Source organism: Centroberyx affinis, unplaced genomic scaffold (genome assembly GCF_046629955.1).
Source record: "Centroberyx affinis isolate AG114_WGS23_722 - 3 ecotype Tasmania unplaced genomic scaffold, CSIRO-AGI_Caff_v1 ptg000927l_1, whole genome shotgun sequence".
NCBI lineage: Eukaryota > Metazoa > Chordata > Actinopteri > Beryciformes > Berycidae > Centroberyx > Centroberyx affinis.
This window is the reverse complement of record NW_027279506.1, coordinates 48,306-70,190: the sequence shown is the minus strand read 5'-3', so window position 1 is coordinate 70,190 and position 21,885 is coordinate 48,306. Positions and strand designations below refer to the sequence as shown.

The 21,885-nt window shown below is 42.3% G+C and overlaps 1 protein-coding gene across 1 annotated transcript; it reads left to right on the top strand.

Annotated features, from left to right (window-relative positions):
- The first annotated feature begins 5,845 nt into the window (after nucleotides 1–5,845).
- On the top strand, nucleotides 5,846–20,621 carry cacng1b (calcium channel, voltage-dependent, gamma subunit 1b). The gene is made up of 4 exons (XM_071521798.1): nucleotides 5,846–6,086; nucleotides 18,140–18,214; nucleotides 19,769–19,906; nucleotides 20,389–20,621. The coding sequence occupies exons 1-4, from the start codon at nucleotides 5,846–5,848 to the stop codon at nucleotides 20,619–20,621; spliced, it is 687 nt and encodes a 228-aa protein (XP_071377899.1).
- The last annotated feature ends 1,264 nt before the right edge of the window (nucleotides 20,622–21,885 follow it).

Below are 21,885 nucleotides of genomic sequence, written 5' to 3'. Positions count from 1 at the left end.
GTCTTTACAAAACTATTGACTAGTTGAGTCATAATGTTGCATCGCTGAATGTTCATCATCTTAGCAGATTGTACATGTAGACTGTCCAATCCCCCAAACAGTAGAAACGCTTTTGTCTCCTCTCAGTCTCTTCCTTAGTCCTAATTCTTCTCTGACATTTGTCAGTTGAACAAAATGGCTGTACTGTCAGTGGAACACCTCTGTTCAATGGCCCCTTTTATTCACTTCCATATCAGTCCGCCATCCTTCCATCACCCCCCCTCCCCCGTGGGATGCGACATTGTCTGTGTATGTGCCTGTCACAGAAAAGAGCAGCTGACAAAAGGGGGGTGCCCAGAACTGTGAAAAGGCACAGGTCAGGACTTCCTTTTGCTCTGAATAGAGCCCCAGCATCCAGACCAGAGTGTTGAATGGATAAGAATCAGAGCCAGGCAGAGTATGAGTGTCTGTCTGTCTGTCTGGCTGCCTTCCCCCTCCCATGTCGAACAGAAGCCCCTGACAGAAGCAGAGGGAACTGTCTGCGGCTCCGTCCCTGAAGGATTTGTGTCTAATATCCAGACGTGTGTGTGTGTGCTGCAGTCTTGCTCGTCCATCACTGTTCTTTCTTTTAGTTCTCTCAGGAAATATCGTGTTGTGGCAGGTTTAACCATTTTGAGGTCCTTTCCCTGCTTCGTGGTGGTGCTGAGAATTGGACCGGTGATAAGGATAGACCTGGTGAAAAGGATTTGAAAAATACTGTTACTGTATTTAAGAAAAAACCCTGAGTGGTTACTTGAGCCTGCTCCAAGAGCCAGCTGGGGTGGGGTTTTATCAGTTTTAGGGCTATACTCCACTGGCTCCTTTCTGCCAAGCAAGCTCAATCAATCACACAATAGCATTTGATTGTATTTGGTGTGGTTGATTTTCCATTATAGAGACATCATATCCAGGGGAGCTCATGTTAAAGAAAGCCATCAGTATAAACCATTATGAGTGTGGAGCTTACACTTTCATATTACAGTGTAGAAGCCTATCCAAATGTGTTTGGTTTTAATGTTCAAAATTGTATATAAAAGTACAGTAAAAAAAATAATAATTTACAAAAAAATATTAAACATAAAACATTTGCAAAAACATGTACAGAGGATTCAAAGCATTATTTTACTGAACAATATCTCAAATGATGGAGTGGCTGATGGAATAATGCCTTGATGCATTCTGGCACTGGTTGTACAATTCAATTTACCTTTTCATATTCAGGTAAAACGCATTGATTTTGCTGTTAGCACTCAAAAACATTAATCTACTGTATATTCTGTTTTGTAAGGTGAAGCACAGTAAGTACTGTAGGAGAAGAACCTATATTTTCTATTACATGTGTATGTGGCAGGTGTACTGTGTGTGCTTTTATTGATTTTTGACTTATGGCTTACTATTGTCTAGAGGCGCCTTGTGAAATAAACACATTCTCTTTTTTCAAGAAAACAGCTATACATTCGAGTGTAGTTGAGTGCAGTTAGAAGGTGCTAACTGGATGAGTTGCATATTAAAAATCACGGGGAAACAAACTGAGGCACTTGTCTAACTGTATCAAAAAAAACAAAAAACCTTTTCCTAACTGTGTTTCATTGTGCTCCATTCTCCTTCACCGGAGAATGGAGCTAAAATATGCCGCCACTGTTGGTATGCCACAATAAAAGTATTTTCATTTTTGATGTAGAATGGTAGAGTGCCTTGGTTTTCTCTTGCTATGATATTTCCTCTTTTTATTGTTCCATTCAAATAAGTGTTTTTATTTAATCTGAATTTACTCACTGACGCTTTTTAGTTCCCACCGAAAACATACATTGTTAATACAAATAAAAACTAAATCAGGGTTTTATTGTTGTGACTTACTGTTGAATTATTTTTATAGAAATTCTTGGAGATTTCTGATTTATCTGATTCATCTTCTTCTCTTCTTTTTCTATCTGACCAAAATGCAAGTATAACTCCAGTGTGTTCGCTTAAAGTCATTAACCTTTTACTGTGTTTTACTGTGCTTATCAACCTGCCCATTTTGTCTTGGGACAGTGATGTTACAAAAGCATCCTCCAGCCATGCACTAAAGGAATATTGCAGGTGAAATATTTAGTATTTAATACCAAATAATTACAACCATAACCATTAATCTCAGTGGAACATGTTTTCCTTTCAGCACCTTTGGCTGCACTGCATGTGAACTTCTCTGAGGCTTCCTGAGTGCCTCAGTTCTGCTGCACCAGATTGAATCACTGTCATCTCAGAATGAGCTATGAACCACTTCAGCCTCGGAGTCTCCGCATTGTTTGGCAAGGAAATAAATCAGCATTGCATTAATGGCAGCTCTCTTAGATCAAAACGTCAGAAAGCAGTCACTCTCACCCAGAGATGGAAGCAAACCAAATGATGGCACCTGGCTGATGTCAGAGGCACAGGATCAATAGGGGTGCTGAAGGAGCAGTGATCCTTCCATCCACAGTTCATGGGGTTTTGTCCAATCAATCAGTGGGGCTCACTTCTTTCCTCAGTCTGTGATTGTGAATAATGTAAAGATAGAAGAAAAGCATAGATAATGAATAGAATAGGTCCAGTCAGTCCAGGGGCTAAAGGTCGAAGTGATTTACAGTGCAGGAGGAGGGGTTTCTCACATTAATGACTTCTTTTTCTGTTGGTTCTGCTTTTCAAAGGGTCATTCAGGGTCTGTCATTGTATGCTGCTATGAACCTGCAGGGGAAAACAAGCTGATCACCTCCATCACAATGGTTGTTTGAATGGTTCTCCAAATGTGACGTTCAAAAGAACTGTACCAAGAACAGCTATATCATATACCTGGAAACAGATCACTGTAATTCAAGTATATAGCACTACCAGTCAGGTAACTATAGATAAGCCTATGTACCTCACATGAAAAGAAACATTACCCTCCTACTGTCACATACATGTAATTACGCTCATATGATTTCATTTTAGTAAAAGAGGAATCAGAGCTGTTTATCTAGCTGGGGAATTTATCCTTCCATATTAATATCTGATGTTGCAGTACAACAGCTACATCAGCCTTTGTAATTTCCATCTAATTTCATTTTTCTTCAATCTGTGCTCATTACCTGACAATTCACTGTCTCACATCACATAATTACTGCTTCATGTAGATCGTTGGCCAAAAGCTTTTGCAATAACAGGTCGCCACAGAGGCTAACATGTATGCTAACTGATCCCATTGTGTTATAGCTGAATATTAACATGACCCTCATAGAAATGGCCTTGGGGCATGGATAATCTAATTTAGCTTGAGTAATGTTGCCTGTCATTAGCAAATGAATACAGTCGGATCCCTCTGAAGGCTCTGCAATCTATTCTGCTATGGGTAAAATTAGCCTCCAATTAAGGTTGTTTTTCATACTGGAACAAAAAAAATTCTAACAGAGGGTTAGATGGCGATAATTGAAGTTAATCACGGCTGAGCTTTGCCATGTCAATCCTGGTTTCAGAAGAACTGTTTTTGAACGTCGCTGTCATGACTCTTAAGTGTTAACGGCACTGAAAGCTTGTCAGTGATGTTGTCAGTGATGTTGGTGACAATCCAGTGAATGGCACTCAGGTGAGTCAGAGGCGCTTCCAGATGCTACAGTCTGTTTTCAGCATTTCTCCTCCCTGGCAGATTGACAGAGGTTCTCCCCGCATGACACCGTCCATCACAATCGGCGTCAGCGGCGATGACGTGTTGCCACAGCCTTCCACACTGTCGGCTGTTGCTTGGAGACTCTGCAGCTGGAAGGTGTTTGGTTCCTCCGTGGTCGCCAAGGGACCATGAGCAAATGGAGCGGGTCAGAGGGTCGCCCAGTAAGACGGGCTGTGCCAAAAGAGACTATTATTACACACTTAGAGGCAGGCGGCGGCTCTCGCTGCCTCGGCAAGAGACTCGTCCTCGGAGAGAAAAGGCAGGTTCACCGCAAATGCATCCAGGTGGAACGTGATAATGAACACACCCGCCTCTCGACGCCTCTCAACCTCCATTGTGGATTTTCTTTTTGTTTTGTTTTTTTAAAGCTAGTGAGTTGAGGTGATTTTTTTTGATGACCAATTTCCTGGTTCAGCAAGCTACTGATGGTGTTTAAGAAAAGCACTTTGGTTCTATCAAGTTGCATTCAATTTCTGAACGTGTGAGACATCACACTCACTGTGGTGTTTTCAGATTGCATGCTGTCCAACTGTCTTTCTCTCTCTCACACACACACAAACATAAACACATATACACTTTTACACACATAAACACACAAACCCTGTGCAGGCACACAGACACACACACACACACACACACACACACACTCTAGCTCCAGCACCATATTGTCTTGCAAAGAGTTCCCCATTAGACCTTGCTCCTGCTCTAAATGTCTCGCCACTTAGTGTGTTAAAAACCCAGAGCCGTGTGCGTGTTGTCAGGGCTGAAAATGGGCCAGAGTGCTGTCTAAAGTGGGGCACAGTGGTTTAAAAAAAGCATGTCCATTTACTCAAGTATTTCATAGGGAGAAGGTTGATTGTGCCTCTGAGATGTATCAGGTTTTTACAGTGCTGAATCTGATGATTCTCTCAACATATCATTAGAGGTCAGTTTGGAACCAGGAAAAAAACAGCAGCAAACATACATGTCTAGTGCATCTCACAGCCACTTGCAAGACTTCAAGTTGTGTTAGCATGAATGCTTTATGCTCCAAATGATAGTATGAATATAAATACAGTCAAGAATATCTTGAACATTAATCTATAAATACAGGAATGTATAAAGATCAGAAAACTCTCAGCTGCACTTCCTAGTCGAGCATATTTAAACTGTTGAATGAACCTCAACTTTTAGAGGTCCTATGTTCAAGCCCTTTTCCCTCTTTCCAAATCTGGATCAGGTGCTGCCATCAGGTGGGACCCTTGTCTCAGATCTTGACTGCTGATTGGCTGAGTAAGTAGATCAGCTCATTCAGACGCCAACTAATAAAGGAACTCTCCCCCCAGGAATCCCTTGGCACGCAGCGCCTGAGACGATTGAGCTGGAAACAGATTGGACTGAATAAGAATATCAGGGAGATGTGGCAGAGAATGTTCTAGATAAATGATAGATTCATCCTGTCAGTATTTGGTATGCACTGAAATATTGAATTGCCCTGTCAAAACTTGGCTGAGGTTTTCACTAGATCATGTTTTCTCTCATGTTGGCTAGTTACTAGCGCACAACTGGAGCGCGATTGGCGTCCTTGTCTGAACTTCAAATTATCTTGTTTGATCTTGACCCGCCACAATGGCCCCGACTCTTGCCGACTCCAGAGCGGTCAAGGAGTGTGTAATAGGTGTAAACGCTTCCCAATACATCTTCATCTCGCAGCTGAACGGCCCCAGCTCACCAAAGGCAACTAGGGAGGGAGAGGAAGAGAGGAGAGAGGTAGAAACTAGGGCACTGTTATCTGGCCCCTTTTTCACCAAGCACCAGGCACAAGGCAGAGATAGAGGAAGAAAGAGCTGTGGACGGGAGAACAGGAGAGAAGAGAGGACATCAGAACTCGACTGAAGCTGTGGAAAAAGACGGGGGGAACCGCCGGAGTCGGCAGCCCGCGTCAAGGAAGACCGAGACACAACTAACGCAGCCGGCACTCTCTTACGCACGCTCTTGGAAACTCTTGAAGATCACGCGTGCTCGCTTCTATACACAGCACACATACACACTCACATTTACTTTTGTCGCACACACACAGACACACGTGCGCATACACACACACACGCACACACACACACACACACATACACACACCGCCCTCCCACCCATAACTTTACACATACACAAACACTGAGCGGCAGCATGTTTGAAGAGCAGGCGACGAAGGTGAAGATCACGTCTCTGGTGATTTTGGTGGGCATGTCGTCCATGCTGGCGGCGGTGGTGACTGACCACTGGGCCGTGCTGAGCCCCCGGGTGGAGAAGCTCAACACCACCTGCCAGGCAGCCCACTTCGGCCTCTGGAGGCTCTGCAAGAAGAGCATCTACATGGTGGAGGAGGACCCCCAGGGCAAAGGCTGCGGCCCCATCAGCTTACCTGGAGGTATGGAGCTTGTTCCCCTGCTCTGTCTCGCTAATGCTGAAGGAAAACTGGCTGTGTGATGCTTTGTGTTTTTGTTTGATGCCATTAGTGACAAACAAGTCTTCCTGGTGTCCTCAGAAGAGAAAAGAAAAACTCCTGGTTTTATTCAGTGTGTGCTGCTGTGTGAGTCATTTCTCTTAGTAATTCAAGTGAATTTGTTCTGAGGTTGGTAACTCTGTTAGCTCTCCTGGTTGGAAATATGATAATAGCCTGGATGTTTATTTAGGGTGAGGTGTTTGTCTTTGCCAGATTTAGAAGTATTGGGGGTGGGGTGGGGGGGGGGTTTGATGGTGGAAACTGAATTGAAAACCTGTAAGGATGTCTTTATACTGTTGGTCCACTAATTGTGTAAACATGGTCATGGCAGAAACACAAACACACAAAAAAAATCTTGATGGCAACATCTTATTTTTTTGTTATCTTTCATCTGCTCTCTTCTTTCTCAGTTTGCACTTAGCCCCTTTAAAAACAGCATCCTGAATTTTCAGCACTGTGGAACCGCCTGGTGTTTTCCCTTCGCCACCCACACTTTTCATTAACCCTCATGCTCTCACCACAAATAAACACTGCAAACACAGCAAAGTGGCTTCAGTTTTTCAATATATCTTGAAACATCAAGCCAAGCGTCATTGACCTACAGAAAGGAAAACATACAAAATACTGTAGGAACTGCCAAGTCGGGAAGGGAAAGGAAGGGAAGGAGGGAAGGAGGGAAAGGGGCTGAGAGTCTGTGTCACTGTCAGTATGTAGCCAGAGGATAACAGGAGGCAAAGTCAGAGTAAGTGGTGTGAGCAGGCTTGGTCAGCCATGTGATAATCTCCCTCTCTCTCAGTCCAATTCCTACTCTGCTCTGTCTATCTCCCTCTGTGTGTGTGTGTGTGTGTGTGTGTGTGTGTGCCTTTCCCTCTCTTTCCCTCTCCTTCTGTGTCTCTCTCCTCTCACAAACTCACATACATGCATGGCAGACACTATGTGTGCTGGCATGCATGTGTGCGCATGCACACACACACACACACACACACACACACACACACACACACACACACACACACACGCACACACACATGTTTGGACTGTGTGTCTGAGGCCAGGCTATATGACAGTTCTATGCCCAGCCTTTTCCCTGAACCATCATTATCTTCCACAGAGGAAGTCTCTGAACAGACTGCCAATTAAGCGCACTCAAACAGCTGAAGTCAAGTGCCTAATGGAAGGGTATCCGCTGCTATAGTGCCCCGTTAACATGAGAAAAACATGAATCTGTTCTGTCTGGGCTGATGGACTCTCATTGTAAAATCTGCAAGAAAATCCCTTGTACCTCTCTCCTTAGCTCTGATTTCTCCTGTTTTACTGGCACTTCTCTCTTACATGATCGCTCTTTGGTCACAGGGAGAACATTACATCACTTGTCATTCTGACTGTTGCTTTACTAAAATGTAAAGTAGAATTTAACCTCTACATCTTTTGTTCATTCTGATGTGCAATATCACAGTGGATTTGAGGTTTGTTTGATCAAACAAGACACTGGACAGTCTGGATAGCAGTTTTTAGAGAACTCACTTAATTTAAGCTGTATTTTCTGATGCTACCGAAGAATCCATGGTTTGCACAATGTTGACATGCACCTGTATATACACTGATTAGTGACCAGACTCTCACTTAATTGCAAGCTCCCGTCAAATGGACTCAACACCGGGGTAAACAGTGTCTAGCTGGCATCTAGCTGTGTGTGCGTGCCTTGCAGCCTAATAGAGAGATTTCACTCCGGCTGTATCACCGACTTAGCCTCCGGCTCCACTACCTCAGGATCAGTACAGGCCTTAATGAAGTGTGGCTTCCAGCTCCACCTCATGAGTTAGAGTACACCTGGGAGGCTGAGGAGGGATGAAAGGGATGGGAGGGAGAAGGGAGAGGGATGGAGGGGGTCGATGGTGGCAGGGATGCCTCTGTCGAGGGGAGTGGAGGAGGATGTGATACTGTACTAATTTGGATCCATCAGGCTCAGGGATCCAGCGTCACTCCAGTGTCACTGGATGGTGGAGTGGACAGTGAAAGAGGGGAAGACAGAGAGAGACAGAAAGAAAGAGAAACAGAGAGGGACAATATAGGCAGACAGACAGATGTGGCAGCAGCCTGATATAAAAGCACCACAATCACAGGAATAACCAGAATCTCTGCTTTTTGATTGGATAAGTTCAATCAAAGAGCATCAGCTTATCAGCTGTAGGCCTGCAGCAGTACTGTATCAGGGTGTCTGTACAGAATCTCAGCTGCTTCTCAACCACTCAATATGACCACTGGAGGGGACTGACGGGTGCTAGAGAGGGGCCATCTAATTGACTCAGAGACAAAAGGGGAAAGGCCAGGGAAGAGTGTCTTCCATTAGAGTTCATTAGAATACATGTGAATTTTCTTGTGGCCAGCTATTTGTTTCTGACATCCAATCACTGTAAGCAACTCAACAACAACGACAACAACAACACTGGGTCCTTTTTTATTGCCATAAATAAAGACATATTGACAAAGCGTTTCATTGACATTATCATTTAAATGTTTTAAAAAATTCCATTTATCCTAATCATGATGTGTTAGTAATCCTAATGTAAACACCAGTCAACTAATGTCTTCTCTTGTATCATTACACACACACACACACACACACACACACACCCTCACACACTCACACATACATACAGATGCATGTACACATGCATATGCTTTGAACTTTTTATTACATGTATTTCAATATAAAAAGTTTAAAAAATGAATGATTGTTAGTTAAGTATTTATTGTACTTATTATTATTATTATTATTATTATTATTATTATTATTATACTTATTATTATTAGGCTATTATTATTGTTGCTGCATTGGCATTACACTAGGCTCAAGGAGATTTCCAAGCCTATTGTCATGATGTCATAAACAGTCCCTTTGGCATGGAATTCTTACAGTTCTGTTCATGATCCAAAAGCTGTTGTCACTTCACTTACTTACCTACTTACCTACTTCACGTCACTACTGCTGACTTCCAAAGGACTAGTAACTAAATAACAAGGCTCAACAACTAACCTGCAACGATACAAGAATGATTCCATTTCACTACCCACAAAGGGTAAACTACCCAGGTAGGGCTCTTTTCACAGAATGATACAGCATGGAGCAAGGCTTTTGCAACGCATTTGTGGAGTCTGAAGGAAACTGTGTGATGATTTATTAGGTAGATGTGACGAGATTCATTATCATGTAGCTTTATTAATAAAAACCTGGTGTTGTTGTTGAGTTGCTTACAATGATTGATTACCCAAAACAAATGGTCGGACACTGTTGGTATTCTAATAACCTTATCATTTTAATGTTAGAAAGTATTGCAGTGGTACGTATCCCCAGACAGCTCCTTAGAGGATGATTATCCTAATCATAACCTGTTTGTAATGCTAATTTAGACATCAGTAAACTGATATGTGCACACGTGGCATTACAAACACACGCTCACGCATGCACGTGTGCGCAGATATAGACAAACACACATCAGAACACACACACACACACACAGACACATCCACAAGGACGTGCATACACACATACATATGATATTTATTCATACACACATGCAAATGTTTGGATATTTAAAACCATATATTTCAGTTTACTTGTTCAGTGTTTTGGCTTATTTAAAGGTTTATTTAATTATATATTTGTTTATTTATTTTTCATTTTATTGCCATGTTGCACATAGACTACAGTCCAAGGGCTGCACATGTCATAGGCACTAGCATTGTGATGTCATCCTTGCAGTATAGGGGTTATCAGCCAAAGAGTTACTGACACATTGCTTTAGTGTTGACTTCCAACAAGTTATAACTAAACTTGGACTCTAACAATCTGCGACAAGAATGATTCCCTTTCACAACCTACGTAAGGTGAACAGTGCAGGTAGGCCTGGTTTCACACACACACTTTACATAATGGAAGAGCATGAAACAAGGTTATTGTAACACATTTGTAGAGTGTTGAGGAAGCTGGAGTGATAATGTGCACTCTACAATGCTAAACTGCTGTCTGTACCAAACGTTACATCTAAATGAATTTAGATGTAATGTAAAAATTTCTGCTCTGAAGCACTTGGTGGCACAGCAAGCTGAAGTTCATATCATCTATTGAACAAGTTAGTTCAAATCCAGCTTATGCCCTATGTTGCATGTCAGCCCTCTCTTACGACAATTGCATGTATTTTTAATGATATGGTATTTCTATTGGTGTTTTTAACGTATTCAGTATTATACCATGATGAGCAACAAAAATGATGGGAGAGAAAGATATACTTAAATGCAGCACAAATGGTTAGACTCAAGCTCATAGCAGTGTGAGTAGATTTTATGTTTCTTGGTCTACTTTGTCACAGTGTGCCCTTTATTTAAAATATATCTCCATCCTCTTTTCTAATTAACCGTGATTTCTGTGACCCAATAGATGATTTCACTCCTGTGAACATCTGGGAATACAATCCAGCTGCTTCCCTCTGTTTGCACAACGAACAAACAGCTAATAAGCCGCTCACTTCAGAGGAAACAGAGTACCTGGACTATGCAGCCTGCCACAGCGCTCCGTGGAACCAGCAGACTACTGGATTTCTCCTGAAGATTCGTGAATGCTCTGGCAACAAAGTAGCATGTGATCCCTCAAGAAGCAACAAGGGTAACCAAGAAGACAACAGCCCCATTCCCATGTACACCAGGATTTGGGTCAGGCTTTTTGAAAAGGATCCTCTGCAGTCCACACAGTCAGCTGAACACATCAGCAGCACTGCTGAAGGGTCCCCAAAGCATCAAGTGGCTTCAAACCAGGCAGCTATCGGCGCGCCCGTCCCTAATGAAAGACTGTACAAACCGCTGGAGGGTTGTGGGGCTGTCCACTCTGCCATCATGAGTGCGTACAGCCTGCCCTCCCCCGGGGCTGAGGCCACATCATCAGACAAGAGGTGTGGCGACAGTAATGTCCATCCCAATGAGCAGCCTGCCAGGGTCCCACCTGCCTTCGATCGAGCCACCAAAACCAAACGCTGCCGGGATGAAAGCCTGGAGACCAAGGAAGAGTGCAGCCACAGAAATGCAAAGCTCCTAAAGATGGATGACAGTTTTCTCTCTCCAATCAAACCAGATGCCCCCAGCAGGAAGAGCATACAGAGGGGGTCAAGAGTGATGGCTCACAAACGGAAAAGGGACAAGGAGACACGCAATGACTACAGAAGTCTTTGAGGAAGACCCAACAGTGGATCTCACCTCTATACCTTATTCCTACAAATATATTGTTTTGCATTTCAAAACAAAATAAAAACAAATAACTTCATTAAGGCAGATTCAGTGCTGTGACTACTTGGCTACGGCCCCTGCTGTTGGTTGAAGGAAAAGAAAACATGATCCAGGTCACTCATCAGTAATGGGGGCAGGGGTTAAATTAGGGGCCTTGATTCAGGGTTGGCAGGTGGTGGGGCTGAATATTATGTTTTATAAACAGTATATCAAGCCTTTAATTATCTCTCTTTGAAGTGAAAGTATTGAACCTCATTACCCGGAAGTTGGGTAATAAAGTGGTAACTATCTTTGCTCTGTGTGGTTACAGCCAAGCAACAGGCTTCAGTCCTCTGTATTTTCTGTACTGTCTATCAGCTGCAATATAATCCATAGAGCCTTAGTTCATGTGTTAACTGTCCTGACTGAAAAATACTTGATGATGATTGATCGTTCCATCGCTGCTGGCTAGTGAATAAAATTCACTCACATCTCAATATTGTTATAGAACAACTCATTTAGAGCCATATTTATTAAGAGGCACCCTAATTACTTCTATGTACTAAATCTTAATGGATGCAGCTTTCTCCAGTTTAGAGCTGGATTTATTAAGACCACTTATGCAAATCAGGTCAGTCACAATTAATATACCTGAGATGTAAGTACTGTAAGTTCTGGGAGGTTAGCAAATATGTATATATTCAAAAATATATAATAAATATTCAAATTAGTGAATAGCGAGTATTAAAATATTGAATGGAATAGAGTGAATCATTCTTTAAAAAGTAAAATGAGTGTTTGTGACAGCCTGAACTATATGGGGAATCCCTAGCATGGCAATATATAGGAACTAGTAACAGGAGAGAGACAGCCTGATCCTGGCAAAGATCCCGTCTAATTGTTTTATATTTATTTATGCAAAAAGGATAGTGGATGTTATTCCTTGACTGTCTTGCATTTAGTCCTTCAAAATCCTTCAGCACTGAGTGTGCATGTCTACCAGGTGAAACGAGTATGCCAAGCCATTTTCCCCATTGTTTTGTTGTGCAGGTATGGTACGACTCCACTTGGCCCAAGGGTCCGGTTTGTTTTTTAATTTCATCAAGAAGTGATAAAATAACATGAGTATAGTCTGCCTGATGACGTTTGGAAACCTCTGTTTAACCCCTGACTGGGGACATCCATCTTTTTCAGTTAGCATTAGAACTTCAGAACTAATTACATAGCAATACCTTAATAAGAAAATCATATTTAAATAAAGTACCTTGACTCAGGTTAAGGGTTGCTGGGCCATGAGAGGCCCAATAGAGTGACAAACATAGATGCAAGTTTAATAGATACACAATCCTGTTCAGAAAAATGGATGGGTGAATAGATTGATGGCACTCTTAAAGATGCTGAAAGGAAATGGTGAGTCATGCAAAATGGGCCACAAACAGGCAAACAACAGGCATCAAGGAACAAAAGGAACACACACCAGTAGAGAGGTGCTAGCCACAGCAGAGTAAGAAACTATCTTGTGAAAATGGGGGTTGCTGCACACAAGCTTGGCTTAGATGAAGATATATTTTGGTCACACTTTATTTGGATAGTCCAATGTTGATACTCAACTTCCTATCAAGCGACAATAATGTGTCACTAAAAAGTCTGCTGAGTTTCAAGTGATACTCATAATAGTGTGAAAAGTATTCTAGGCTAGGTTTAATCTTAGATGTTAATATTAGAAATAGGGTCAAGTTAGGATTAGGTTTAGGTTTACCAATGGGGTCAGGTTTAGGGTTAGGCTGAAGTCAGGGTTATGGTTACATGTAGAAAATGCAGCAAATAGGCAAGTGACACTTTGTTGAACAGCTACTGTTGTAGGATCCATGACTCTGGGGGTTCTGGAGACAAAAGGCGGTCTAATACTTGATGGTTGTACCTAACAAACTGTAGAACCTGATGGAGTGGCTTACTGGTTGACAGCACCACACCAGCGTTGCTTTATCCGCTTCTCAATATAATGTGTGTGTTGTGGGTCGAGCGCGTTGAGCACATAACCAAAACACACTGCTGTGGAAAAAGCCCCCTGAGTGAATTGGCGGAGCACAATAACAGATTACGTCCTTGATGTATACCCATGGCAAGCAGTGGTGATTGGACTTAATAACATGCTTTTGCGTTTTCCCAAATAGAGGGGGAGTTGATTGTCAAGAGGCGCATACACAAGCACTTTTTCATACCGGCGCAATTACACTGCTTTTGTGAAGGGGTTGCATAACAACAGCAGCAAGGCAGTGAACCCAAATGACTTTTTGAAATTACCTTCCCACAAATGACGCATGACAGCTCGAGTGCTATAAAAAATCAAACAAAAACCCTTTATGAATTACATGATGCTGTTCGGCTGGGAAATAAAAGGTAGGCTACTTGTGTGTGTGTGTGTGTGTGTGTGTGTGTGTTCCTGTACATACATGTGCAAAGAAGCAAAGGAGTGGGAGTTTATTATCAGAGATGAAGTTGTAGAGTGTCAGAGTTGTGAAGCATCCCATGTTTCTGCAAGTTATTGGAGAAGCACAGCGTGAAGAGATTAACCCCCTAACATTCACAGCGCTAAATGGAGCTTCTGCCTCCTCTGCTTTTGTGTGTCCTCCAGCGCCGCCGTCCAACAGTATCAGGGACACAATGCCTGGCTGGTGCCCCCAATTCATACCCCCTTTCTCAGCCACAAAAGCACCGATGTCACCTTGAGCCATCCTTTTCACTTCCCAGACACCTAGTCATTTTCCTCGCTGGTCTGTCTGGCTCCTGCTTATAGAGCAGAGCCAAGACTGTGGGGGTGTGTGGGATTAATTTAGCTTGCAGCAAACAAGTTAAAGGTCCATAGTTAGAATGAATCGTTACTCATTATGTAAATATCAAATATATTAAAGGCGGTTTGTGGCGATGATGATGCTGATAATGGTCTTTTTTCTTTTTTGGAATCTTGTGATAAAAGTCATTCCACACACACACACACACACACACACACACATACACACTCAGACAGACACACACAGGGTCATGAGGGCCGTGAGGACTCTCCTGTGCTGTTGTGTCCCAGTTATGAGCGCTCCTGATGGAATAGCCATTCAAATACCATCTGATTCACATTGACCCAGAATCAGTCGGTCATTCTGTGTGGCCAGAAAAAGAACAGCCCCCCCCCCCCACCCCCCACCCCCCATCCCCTAAAAATAAACATTCTCCTCTAATACCACTGCAAAAAAGAAGAAGCTATTTCCAGGATGTAAGTTGGGTCCGCCCAGTTGCATTTTGTCATTCACCATCAGAGAAAAAAACAACAACATGGAAATGCTGTAAACAGTCAGTTTTTTTATGGCACTTCATCTATCCTCCAAAATTTCAAGGATAAGTGAAAGAGGGTTTGAAGAAGAGGAGGAGGAAGGGAACTGTATGAAAAGGGAAAGGAAGACCATGGGAAACTGAAAGAAGGATGAAAGGGAAAGTTGAGGTGGAAGAAAGAGGCGGGAAAGCTTAAAAAATGCATGCAATGGCATAACGACAGGTGGGGAGAGGAGGATGGAGAGGCACCGTTTGAGTTAAAGTGTGGAAAGGGAGGGGAAAGGAGACGCTGTATATCAAAGAGAGGAGGCAGCAGAGAAGGAACGGAGTGTAATGGAAGGAGGCAAAACTGAAGTGACAGGCGATGCCTCCTTCTAATCACCCTCCTCCCTGGAACTAAGTATCCCCATTAGCCCGCCTGCAAGGTCAATGATATGCACCCAAATATTTCCCTCTTCACTGCATACTACATGTCCATACTCAGAGTTTCACCATCTAGATTTAAGTTTCCAGCCTGAAATGTTGTCTTTTTTGGACAGCGTAGCACACATGAGGTGAGCACTTATGCTGTATTCACATTATGTAGTAGATGGCAAAGCAGATGTTATTTTTTTCAGTGGGAGAATGACAGAAAACTCCACCAACGATGGCATAAGGTGCCACCTACAGATAACACTTGGCAACAAAAGTTGAAGTTTTCCAACTTTTACCTGCTACTGTGGCAGTGAAGACGAAAGAAGTGGCAAAATGAATGCAGCATGTATGTTTGTGCACCTGCTGTTTGGTTTGCCTGCTATTCCAGCTTCCTGCTTTGGCTTCTTATTCATTTACAGTGCAAATTATATTTAATAGATGCTGCAAATATCACCTATTAGACATTTGAAATGATGTGAAATATCGAAAATGAAGAGTCACACAATAGTATTTAGCGGATCAGTTTTTACTCTACCAATGTATGTGAAATGGGTCAACCTTGTTTGGCAAAATCACCCTAGCAACAAAACTAGCCTAGCACTCAATCCATCACTCAAGCACTCTCTGTCTGCTTTCCATATAATACCTCTTATCTAAACAGAGCTAAAAAGATAAGTAGAAGCTCAATCTCTTGAAGCTCCCTTTGGATAAATTATAGGTCTTGCTATCTTGTCTTTGTGTGGTGGGCAGATAATGTCTTCATAGAGACTGGAGTAAATCTTACAGCTGGACCCAAACACATATTAGCTCAGCCCCAGAGGTGAGAGACCTAATGAGAATAGGCTAATGAAACTAATATATTTACAGCTTCAAGCTGCACTGTGACCCTGCCTCCATCTTTCCTTACCTCTAACCTGTCCCCTGACACACACACACACACACACACACACACACACACACACACACACACACGCACACACACATACACACACGTATTCTCTCGATATGCCTTTACATGGGTAAATAGATAAGACTAGCCAAGACCAGCAGCAGCCTGTTGCTAGGTTACCTCTTTGGTGATTCTTTCTCATCCTGGGTAACAAACAGCTCCTCTGTTGCCTGGCACACACACACACATACACACACACACACACACACACACACACAAACATTGTCCATCTCTGTGTGGACAGAGCGAAGACCTGTGTGCTTTATGGGTTTAATCTCAGAAAGAAAAGATGGTGGGTGGAGGGAAGGGAAGAGGGGATGGTCACTCGGCCTTTACCTCTTCTCCGTCCCTCCCTCCCTGTCTAACTACCTTGGAGACAGTGAATACGTAGACGAATGTGCAGAAGATGAGTGCACCATACAATGTTTTTTCTATGTGAGGCTATATTTAAGATTAGTTATAGGACTAGAGTTTGGGCGAGCAAAGTGCAAAAAACCTGTTTGTGTGGCTGGCACTGGGTGAGAACTGATTTCTGGGAAATGAGAGTGGCCAACATGAAAGGTAGCAAAGGATTTGAGTTTAGGACATGGTTTATTTTAGACGACAGCAAGCCACAGAACACTGCTGTGATTTGGGGGTGGTGTTTAACGTCCCAGTGATCAAATAGCCAGAGAGAATCTGCAACAGTCTCAGTCGCATGCTGGTTCTTTACCAATTTAGAAATAGCTTTTTGGAAAGATCTTTCTCTTTCATGTGTGGATGTAACATATTCATGTAAACACCAGCACTGACTGCATAGCTCATTTTCTGTGGTAGTGAGTATAGAGAATGCCTGTCCAATCGGAGGACCCAGGTTCGAGCCCCTGTGTCAGCATGCAGCCGCCCTGCTGAAGTGTCCTTGAGCCAGACACTGAATCAGCTCCATCTCCAGCTCTCTCTATTTTTTACTTAAACTGCAAAGTTGCTTTGCACCGAGTAACTTAAAAGTCCAATGAAACAGCATTTTGAGAGCATCTTGCTTCCTTAATTTGATGTATATCCTGCTGAAACAGGATACTGGGGACATAACACATGAGGGGAGCTTTTAAAAGTGTAAACCACTGGGATATCAGTCAGGGAGAGAAAGACAGTTTTATTTGATGTGAGGGGCAGGATTGTTCAAAAATCTGTGATGGTATTTTTGGTCCTTTTATTTACGCCTACTGGTACACAATGAGGTAACCATTTAAAATATACGGTTTTCCCAGAAGTAAATGGGATTTTACATGAAAATACAAGAAAATAAAACATTTTGTAATTTTTTTTTGGCATTTATTGTTAAATATGTGTATATTATGACACAGAAAAAATAGCTAGCAACGTGAAAAAGCCATTTTACATTTCATTGTGACTTTAATGACTATTGGACCCATGAAATCCATTCAGAATCCATTATAAACTTTAAAAAATGGTTGTAAATAGGGAAATAAGGCTGCTTTTTCAATCCCTGAAAAGATTTTTCAGAGATATGAGGTTTATAGAGATGTGAGATGTAAGACATGAGGTGTTTAGACATTTGAACTGTGATACGGTGAACGGTGAACTATTCACTTGGGTAGCTGACAAATGAGTACTTGCTTCCAAGTAACTGAAGATACAGGTATAAGCAAATTAACAAGGCCAGCATAGTGCACTTAGTACTATGTATTCCAATCAGCATGGTGTATTTCAGGTTGGAAACACCAAGCATGTACTACATGGTTTAAATACAGCCAGAAAATGTTTTACACTGTTTTTCTTATAATAAAGTTGCCTCCAGAGTTGTGTGTGTTGTGTGTGTCTCATTAATGCTGTGTCTGCCTCTTGATAGTCTTTCTAATGGCATCCTTTGAGAGATGTGACTTCTAGGCTCATTGGTAGTGCAGACTCATGGGGGGGACAGACACAACCAAAGCCACCTGCACTCTCCACTTCAATCAGTGTTTTCATCTCTCTCTCCCTCTCTCTCTCTGTCTCTCTGTCATCCTCCCATCTCTCCCCCTGTCTTACTCTGCAGCAAAAAACTGCTCCTACTTCAAACACTTCACATCGGGGGAAGAAGCAGAGCTTTTTGAAGTCAAGACTCAGAAAGGTGGGTGCCTCTTCTCTTCCTCCCTCCTCCTGGGTGAGGGCTTGGCCAGAAAGCCTGCGGTCGGCCTACATGTTAGACGGGATCCAAGATAGTTTGCCTTGAAAGAAATACAGGCCTTAAATGTGTCTGTGACGAGGAGACATGGTGACACAGAAGCCACCAGTGCAAAGTGAAGGTAGAAATGGAGGCAAACAAACAAAATCATTCAAAAACGCTATATATCCATATTGGAAAAAGATTACTGCCTGATTTACCAGGCAATATTTGAAAAACATAAATGATTCTGTCCTCAAAATTAAGTATTTTATAAGCAAATGTCTTAAGGTGACTCCTAACTTCAATACTAAATAACCCATAACATTCATGCCTATATCCGTCAGCTGACTCTTCCAGCTTGTGCATTTTTAAGCTGTAAAAATGCCCACAAGGACTCACATACAGAGATCTGCACAGATAGTCACAGACACAAACAGTGTCAACGACAGATAGACACAGAAACACACAGATATACTGCCACACACACACAAGGAAGCATGAAGGAACACACATATTCAAATAGACATCAGTATCAAAGTAATTTTGATTCAAGTAGGCTACAAGAAATGTAAAGAATTCTGTCTTGGTGACATTGGTGAAGAGATATATTGACAACTTAGAGAGTTTCACATTACATTATGGTACCAAGTGCAAGACATACTATGGACAGAACACTACAGTATAAATTACATTCAGTATTGTATAATATGTACTTTAGGGCAGCGTAATGTACAATAGGGATGCAACTGTAGAGGGAAATATAGTGACTGACCAGAATAAATGATCAGAATTGAACAACCTACATTCATGTGGCTGAAAAGTGATCGCCTCCAGTGTACAAGAACAGAGTTGAGGCGACACATGCACACATGGATGCGTGAAAGCATACGCACACAAGGATGTGCACATGCATGTATGCACACACACACACACACACACACACGCACAACCTCAGCTGGAGAGACTGACTGTAAGGTTATTTTGCACTTGGTGTTATACCACAGTTGGAGTGCTAAAATGGAATGGGAAGATCATTTTTGTCACACCTGGACTGTTAGAGACGAGGGGGAACCCGCTTATCTTCATGTGACAATAAGACACTAAGGGGGGGGGATGTTCTAATCACCTGGTTATAAGCCTCCAGCATCTTATCTGTCATGCAGATGCCATTATTGCTCCAGTTTGGATAAATGACTGCTGTTTTTTAAGTGAGGGTAATTTAAAGGCTAATTATCTGTGTCATAACTCGCCTGAGTGTACTATTGAAGCAATTATTATGTAAACGACACTGCAACCGCCCCTTCTGCTCCTACCCACTCTCTCCTGTTTTATCGCTATCACTCACACTCTCTCTCTCTTTCTCATCCCTCTTTATTTTTTCTCTCTCTGTCTCTCTCTTCCTCTTTCTCTCTTTTCCCCTTCCTCATCATGTCTCCCTCTCTGTCTCTCTCCTTCTCTCGCTTCGTCACCTTTCCTCATTTCCTCCTCCTTTTCTCTGTGTCTCCTCTCTCTCTTCAGAGTACAATATCTCAGCAGCAGCCATCGCGATCTTTAGCCTCTTCTTCATGATCCTGGGCACGCTCTGTGTCATCTTCTCCTTTGGGAAGGGGCGGGACTACCTGCTCAGGCCTGCTGGAATGTTCTTTGCCTTTGCAGGTCAGATATGGCTGAATAAGCTTCACAGATCTCTTACAGTGTTATGGCTGAACATGCAATGAGGGGTATCATCATTTTGCGGTCATACGTCTGTTTTTTGATGTAGAACATTATATTAACAGAGCATTTTCAAGTGTTAATAAAGTTGGTTTTAAAGTTCTCCATTATTTGGAGTTGGCCAGTGTTGACTGGACCGTTGTTTGGCAAATAGCTGATATGACTCTGGGGCGAGTGTTTAAATCTTAAATCTAAAAGTGTTAAATTAACTCTGATGGGTGTGGACTTGGGCTAGATTCACTGACATAGTGTTGATTTTCACACTGTCAGACTTGACACTGACGACTTTGCTGTAGAACTGTATAGATGTTTCTTCAAATGGTTATGAAAAGAAAGGTAACATAAATGCAAGCGTAACCTCGGTTTGTAGCAAAGAAAAGCAGCTCCTACCAATTACAAACACTCCTTTCTGTGTTTGACCGCAGGCCTTTGCATCATCATTTCTGTGGAGGTAATGCGCCAGTCTGTCAAGCGTATGATTGACAGCGACGAGACCATCTGGATTGAATACTACTACTCCTGGTCCTTCACTTGTGCCTGCGCCTCCTTCACCCTGCTCCTCCTCAGCGGAGTCGCCCTGCTCCTCATCTCTATGCCCCACATGCCACGCAACCCCTGGGAGACCTGCATGGACGCTGAGCCGGACACCATAGACTAGCCACTGCTGACACACCCAACAGAGCTCCAGACCAGGGTCAAATCAGAACAGACTACTTAAGGCTAGACTAGACAAGACCCGGGTCAGATAGTATTTGCCTTCTTAGGTGCCAGATGGGTTTGACACAAAGGGTGGTGCAATAAGTGCCCTAATGTCGCATTCAAGTATTTAATGTGAAATTTAGTATACTTTTTAGTGACAGCTTACCTGACATCATCTGAATTGTCCCACTGCAGTAAATGATACCATTATCTGGCACTCTAAGCAGGCTAAAATTATTTGCAAATGCTCTTTCACCCAGGCTTGGACTAGACTAGAACAAAACAGAGTAGACTAGAGACAATTTATGACCATAACAGAGAAAGGAGGACAGAGGCAGGCAGTACGAGTGGATAAAAGGTAACGAGAGGCAAGACCAGATCAAACCTTAAGACTGAATAAATCAACCAACATAAGACCACACCAGACCAGACAAGATTAGACTAAACGACACTAAAATCAGACTGGACTAGACCAAACTAGTCCTTACAGCATCAGACTTATTAAGACCGCACTGGACTAAGTAAGACTAGACTAAACCAGAGCAGGAAGACAAGGGTAAGCCATTGCACTGTAACGCTTTGTCTGAAGTGTTCAAAGCGAAGTTGTAAATCGTCCTCTTGGGCTCAAGTCAAGTTTTTTCCGAGGATTTTCAATCTGTGCCACTGACTGTCTGGAGAGATCGCCCACCTGATATGACTCCCTTGTTGACATCACTCATTGATTTTATGCCAACCTTTGAGGCCCCTGATGAGCCCTGATCCAATATGTAAAATACTGTACATAACACTTGCAGGACCTGGGGGTTAAGCTTTACATGTTATCAAAAGAATTAGCTTTTAGTGGCAATTTTAAACAAATAGTTTAATTAGACAAAAAAAGTTTTAAGCACATTTGAGAGTATGCTACATAACTGTGGGGTTTGTTACGTTTATGGTAGTACATCAGGTCAAGGTCTTCCAAATAAAAAACAAAAAAACAAAAAAAAATATGCAAAAGAGAGTTTGTAACAATTTAGTAAAACAATTTTATTTGCAATACTAAAGTTATTTTCCTTTGGGGTCATATATGTCTAATGCTACAATGTTTAGGATAAGTAACACAGATGCATAGCACAGATGACTTTTTATGTTTAAATATTGCCTTTGATTGTAAAATGGTACCTGGAGCTTGAAGATTTTTCTGTTCCATGTACAAATATTGTGTTGCTGTTAGATGAAAACCT

Coding starts and splice junctions, on each gene's coding strand:
- cacng1b (XM_071521798.1), top strand. CDS start 5,846: ATGTTTGAAGAGCAGGCGACGAAGGTGAAGATCACGTCTCTGGTGATT. Junction 6,087..18,139: donor CCCCATCAGCTTACCTGGAG/GTATGGAGCTTG, acceptor CTTACTCTGCAG/CAAAAAACTGCTCCTACTTC. Junction 18,215..19,768: donor TGAAGTCAAGACTCAGAAAG/GTGGGTGCCTCT, acceptor CTCTCTCTTCAG/AGTACAATATCTCAGCAGCA.